Raw genomic sequence first — 6,296 nt, 5'->3', positions numbered from 1 at the left:
AGGAAATACATTGGCATACACAGGTATGTTATGCCAAAAACACCTAAAGGCAGATTAGATTTTCCTACCACAATTGAGTCTCACAGCAATAACTTGGGAAACCAGCTCTGAAGCCTCTTCTGATCTTTTGGGTTATGAACCTGCATTTCAAGCAGACTTACTTTACATTTCAATAGAGGCCCTGTTGATAAAAACTGTTTCTTGCAGAGAGCAGCTTGTCTTTCAGTAACCAACAATATTATTGTACATGTAATTTTATTAAAATACAGGTATAACCAATAATAATGTGCATTTAATGTAGGCTAATGTATTGAATTGTATTTTCTTTTTATGTGCTTTCATTTTTTTTTTTTTTTTAAACCTAAACCATGTTACATAGAACCTTACTCTAGATCAGTGGTCCCCAACCTGTTAATTATGATCTAACCATTGATCTTAAACAACTTGTAAACTAACTTACTCCACTTCTCATACCTTGAGTGGGCATTGTAAAATGATTCCATTACCATGACAACCAGAAACCCTGGTGGTCTACAGTATTCCCTCCCTAATTGTAACACTTATGTAGCAAGTGTAGTAGGAAATGAAACTCAGAAGCACAACTCTTGTCAAAACCGAGTCATTTTACAAAACAGAAGGGAATGTTTCAAAAACAAATACTCTACAAAATAAATAAAATAACACACTGCAGTAAACATTACAAGGTGAATGCTACACACATGAACATGTACATTTCAGAGAGACGATGTTGGATTTATGCAATGGCAGATTTCTAGCCTCGTTTCCAGCTCAAGAATTCAAACTGTAATAAGAGGGAGGAGGGGGGCGGGGAGAGGAAAAGAGACAGAAACAGAACTCTTAGACAAGAAGAAGGGGTGGCACAAAAATAAAAGGAACTGAAATTGAGGTAGGGCCTTCTCGCAAAGCCCTGTTTTGTAGCATCACTACACTTCGAGCTGCATGAAACGACTATTTTGTTAGTGGTAGTAACCCCTTGGGGATGGGTTAAGTCATATTGATTGTAGGTGATTTAGAAGTTCAGCACGGGAATGAGGGCTGTGATTTCTATTGGCTGCAGCTCTCTGAGAGAGGTCTTCATGCCACTGGCTCTTTTATTACATACACCCATACCCCCATTTTTGGTTTCACCTAAGAGTTTTAGTTAAGCTCCCTATGATCAAAACTCGGCAATGACCTTTGTAGAGCCATCGTATTAATGGAGACTGCTCTACATAACTGAGATAGGCAGCTGCTGCTGAAGTGATAAATCCCTCTTAAAATCAACAATACTCAACCCAGCCTAGAAAGCTCATTCAGAATAACCTGATAGTTCCTTCATACAGCTCTTCGCTCCAATGTTTTCCCTATCTGACTAAACATCTGAACTCCGTAGCATGGCTCCTACAGTAAACACTTCAGCCAATCAGAAGATGCCGGTGGGCAACTCGCTGCTGAACATTCCTTCCAGGTCCAGCTCCCTGCTCATCAGCTCCTCCTCCACAATCTCCAGAGCCCACTGGTGGTCCGTCAGCTCCAACGCTTCCCACTCCGCCTAGAGAGGAACAGTGACACAGAACTGAGGAATCACATTATGGGTATAGACCCCTTCATTAATGAATGCTTCTTCAAATGTATAGTGCCTCTTTTTGGTGTAGAAGTGCCCATTAATTTCAACATGGAGTTTTAGATTTTAAATTACTTAAATCCTTCCTACTTTTGCAAATGGTCCGCAATCACTGATCTCATCAACCTTTGTGTACACAATTATGGCAGGGGTTAAACAAGAAAGTCATGTGCACCTTAAAGGCCTTGTTGGTGTCTGCAGGCATGGCCATGGCAGCTCCGCTCATCTGTTCCTGCATAATCCGGGACTGATCTGCACCTGTGGAGCCACATCATATTAAAATTAGTTTGAGGAATTTCATCACAGCCCAGTCTACCTTGGTTACAGTACAGGAGGTGATTAAGTGTTTTTTCCCCTCCTCTTCATTGTGCTCGGAAACCTACAACAACTCCAGGATTGAAGGAATCCTCTCATATTGGAGGCTCAATAACTGAAGTAAAAACTCTCATGACTGTCGATCAACCAGGCACTGCAACTGGGTTGAGCCGGGGGGGAGATAAATCAGGACTATTCCCGAGTGTGTGGCTATACTGCTGCAAGGTTGTCATGCCTTGCTGCAAAGCTGTGGCAGTGAGATTTGACCTTCTACTCAGTTCACACTTCAGAGCAGATAAGAGAGTATCTGGAGCTCAGCATCTCCACAGTGGGGGAATCGGAGGGCAACAGAATGGGGATGATATGACAAAATGCCAAGCAGATCAAAGTGAATGATCACCAGGAGTCTGTGGAGATAAATCCTGATGAATATTTTGTAGGAGATTGTGAAATTCTTCAATTGTCCACAGTTTCTTTCAGGGTAAATGGTGGTTAAAGTGAGGCCACAGGAACACATGCCAAAACATTCTGAAAGGGCATTATGCCAAGGCAGGTTCCCATATGGCAACTTGAACTGTGTTCTCCTGGAAGATGGCCATAATCAAAAGATTTTTGATGGATTTAAATGGGGGCTATTTTTATACCGCGTTTTAACCTTACATTCAGAGAAGGGATAGAAATTATAATTATTATCTTTTACAAAGGAAGCCTGCAGCTGTCCTAACTTTAGTGTGGACAATTTACAGTTTAACATGAAGTTTTTTTTTATTATTATTATTATTATTATTTATTTATTTATTTACACTGCTTGGATTTCAAGAGAAGAGTAGCCACACCAAAAGATAACTTGAAAAAGCTGTGATTTCCAAGAACAGTGGATACATTACCATTGTCCTGTCCGAGGATGAGAGAGTACATGCTTCGTAGGCCAAACACATTCAGGAAATACCAGGAGGCTGAGCTCACCCTGAACATACAAACATGGAGATTGTTTACAGGAGCTTACAGTTGAAAGGGGATAAATACAAACAGACTGCACTCCCAAACCCTAAAGCTGTGCTATCCATCATGGCTCCTTCCTTAGTTATACTGTACAGATAAACACACTGGAAGTGGATTTTATTTTGCAGTCATCATTAATCTGTTGCTGAAATTCAAAACATACAAATACTATTCTGGTTTCCCTACCCTTATAATAAATGTATATCAATAAACAAAGTACGCTTTTTATGTTTTTGAGATTTACATTTGTGCGTTTGCTTTTGGGACCTGTACACTACCCCACCACACACCACATCAGCTGCACAGTAATCTGAACTGCAGCAGAAATGCAAATCTCCGACTCGGGCAGGCACTTTTTCGACAACTCAATTGCCAAAACAGGGATGCATGAGAACTGATTAAATGGCCAGACACATGGAGACAGAAACAGACAGAATAACCTATTGGAGCCAAATAAAAGCTCTCCCACACTGATTTACCATATAGCATTTACAAAGCATATTACAAAGAACAAAAACAAAAAAGAACAGTAAACTGACCAGGAGGCATCGAGAGAGAGGAGCTCAATTCCCTGCTGCAGCATGGGCTTGAACCGCAGAGTGAGAGGAAAGGGCACCTTGGCTGTGTGGGCAGAGAGGAGGCTGGGATTAACATCATGCAAAGGCAAAAGCTGTGCACAATTCCTTCCACAGATTACTTGGTGGATTCAAATACAATGAGAGATGACTGGATTGAGCAAGTGCTGTTACTGCTAAGATACAGAATACAAAAACAAATGTGCATATTAAAACTGTACTCAGAACATTAGTTTCTTCTTTTTTTTCCATCCACCAAGAATGCCCTGCTTCCCTTATTGTAATGTAACTGTTCCTTTTCTATCATTTATGTTTCAACTGCACGAACTGTCAGGCAGCTACAGAATGGAGCTGCAGCTTCAAATGCATCCAGCATGCATCTTCCTCACCACACCTAACTCAGTTTAACAATATCTGAAATGTAAAAACACTTGCTGGTATTTGCAAGAATGCAAATTTTGGAAGACTATAATGGCCGCTTCTGAAATAAGAGCACATGCTTATGATGTGGATACACCCAGGTAACATCCCCCCAGACTCACTGGTGACAAACCCAGAGAAGGTCCAGTTGATCCAGCCTCCAATGAGGATCATGGGAAGTACATTGGTCACATTGCCCTTCATCATGTCGGTCAACATGCTGGGATCTGGAACGAGATCATAAAACCATAAAACGTAAGCATGCATGCATCTGTTTAGAAATTATTGGTTCCAGAGAATGAACGTAGAACTGTACATTTTGTAATTACTCTTATAACACTGTATTATATATTTATTTAATTGGAGAATTATGACAAATGTACCCATTGAAGTAGCAAGATTTGTTATTTGGCATATATAAAAATAAAATGTATGAAGATTGGTTAAACAGTCTATTTGATTGTATATCTTTTTGTAGCAGAGTCATCTGCACACCTTACCTGTCATTGGGGAAGGGGGAACCACCTTTCTTTTTGTCTTCTTAAAAAACCCATCTTCCTGGTTATTGAAATAAAACTTCCGCATCAGAAAGGACTGAAAAGAATGAAAAAGGGAGGAAAAGGCACTGAGCGTCATTGCATTGTATCAGCCGTTTTACATATATTTTCATTAGGATTGTCAGTGAATTGGAGAACAAATCTGATCAGCTCTTTCTATTAAAGACATTTTAACATTGACAGTGGACACACTGTCAAAAAAAAATATTTCTATGTGTATAGCAACATAAATCGTGCACTTTACCTGCTTAGGGATGTATTTTCCATTTTCTCTTAGAATTCGGCTTCTGATCAGGACCTGACTGAATGTCAAACAAAGTCAGAGAATCAATAAAAATGACAACAAACTTTTAACGCAGTGTTGTGATACTTAAGTCCCAGTCAAATGTCCAAACCCTAAAATTCAGCCCTTTACAACATACAGTTTGTCAGGTAGTGGAGGTGGGTTATTGGGGATAACAAATCTAATTAAGTGTGTCAAGGGAGCACTTGATTTGACATATTCTACCAATATTATGTTTCAAGAGGATAGCAACACTGACCACCGTCGTTATGCCATTCACTCCGGGGCACACTGGACTCGATGGGCTGTTGGAGGGTTACCTGTCAGACACCTGCTCCAGTGTGAGCTTCTTGTCACTCTGCAGGAGGATGGAGACGTAGTGGCGGATCACGCCAACGAAGAAGGTGATGAAGACGATGGGCAGCACCACCCAAAGACGGATGTTGGAATCCAGGAGAAGCTCGGGCTCAGCCATGGCAGCTATGGAGGCAGACAGGAAGTGACTGTGGTGCTGCAAATGACACTCTGCCAACTACAATCCAGAGCTGCTGGCAAAGAAAACATCTCCCGTAACTGAATAAATCCTCCTTCTTCCATAGTTTAAAATGGAAATACACTGTAGAGAAATTATTCAATTCATTTTAGTGAGTTTAGTTAGTATTAACCTACTCATAACCTTTACAAACATACAAAGTTTGGAAAAAAAAAAAAAACACACCATATGCTATTACTATTGGGACTCTTTTGTCAAAATCAGTCATTTTTAGTTTTAAATAAAAAGCACCCCCTCTAGTGGTAAAGACGATGCCTGCAGTACTGACATCACAAAGAATCAAAGAACCCTATGTAATCTATTTCCCTCTGGGATATGTTTCCTTTTATATATCCTAGAACAACTAATTGATAACAAAATAAGCCAAAATATATATATCTCGCTCACAACGCCTGACAAAGAGCTACTTAATGGTAATAGGCCTAATGGCAAGACAACAGGATGAGCAGCTGTCGGTGAATGCACACAGCAGCGGAAAGATGGAGTGCAAAACGACAAAACAGAACAAAACACCAGGCAGCACAGGTCTGCAGCCATTCACTTACCCTGGGGTATCTTTGCACTGATAGTATTGCCTTCCTTAATTTGCACTAAGATCCTCGCAGTTAAGCTGCATCAGCAGCCACCGAGTTCAAACCCAGGAAATCGGGTTCCAGACGATGCGAGAGACAGCAGAGGGCCAGGAAGACGGTCGCCACAGCAGCGAAACAAGCATGGATTTAAACTACAGTGCCACCCAATGGCGTGAACTGTAGCTTTTCTTGATGCTTTTATTTCAAACCCAATTGTACGTGTATGGTATTCAATAATAAGAGCAGAAGAACACTGAACAACTTTAAATCAGAAAACAATGTGCATGTTTATTTATTTCTGTATGCTGTTTCGCACATTATTTTGGATAATTGCATTATTACTGCTCTTTAAAATACTGGAATGCAAACACGCAATGTCTGAGATATTCATTTAG

General features: G+C 40.4%; 1 protein-coding gene across 3 annotated transcripts; it reads right to left on the bottom strand.

The window, feature by feature from the left end:
* Window positions 1-603: 603 nt before the first annotated feature.
* Window positions 604-6,034, bottom strand: emc3 (ER membrane protein complex subunit 3). 3 transcript variants are annotated; one of them, XM_066698117.1, is made up of 9 exons: window positions 5,875-6,034; window positions 5,097-5,324; window positions 4,738-4,795; window positions 4,437-4,530; window positions 4,059-4,163; window positions 3,481-3,562; window positions 2,827-2,906; window positions 1,800-1,882; window positions 604-1,552 (listed from the first exon to the last, which is right to left on the bottom strand). In XM_066698117.1, the coding sequence occupies exons 2-9, from the start codon at window positions 5,249-5,251 to the stop codon at window positions 1,424-1,426; spliced, it is 786 nt and encodes a 261-aa protein (XP_066554214.1). In that variant the 5' UTR covers window positions 5,252-5,324; window positions 5,875-6,034; the 3' UTR covers window positions 604-1,423. The 3 variants fall into 3 exon arrangements, with proteins under 3 accessions (XP_066554214.1, XP_066554212.1, XP_066554211.1); XM_066698115.1 differs by having other exon boundaries at window positions 5,097-5,321; XM_066698114.1 differs by having other exon boundaries at window positions 5,097-5,256; window positions 5,875-6,033.
* Window positions 6,035-6,296: the final 262 nt, after the last annotated feature.

The sequence above is a fragment of the Amia ocellicauda genome, chromosome 3, assembly GCF_036373705.1.
Source record: "Amia ocellicauda isolate fAmiCal2 chromosome 3, fAmiCal2.hap1, whole genome shotgun sequence".
Lineage (NCBI taxonomy): Eukaryota > Metazoa > Chordata > Actinopteri > Amiiformes > Amiidae > Amia > Amia ocellicauda.
This window is presented reverse-complemented; position numbering and strand designations above follow the sequence as displayed.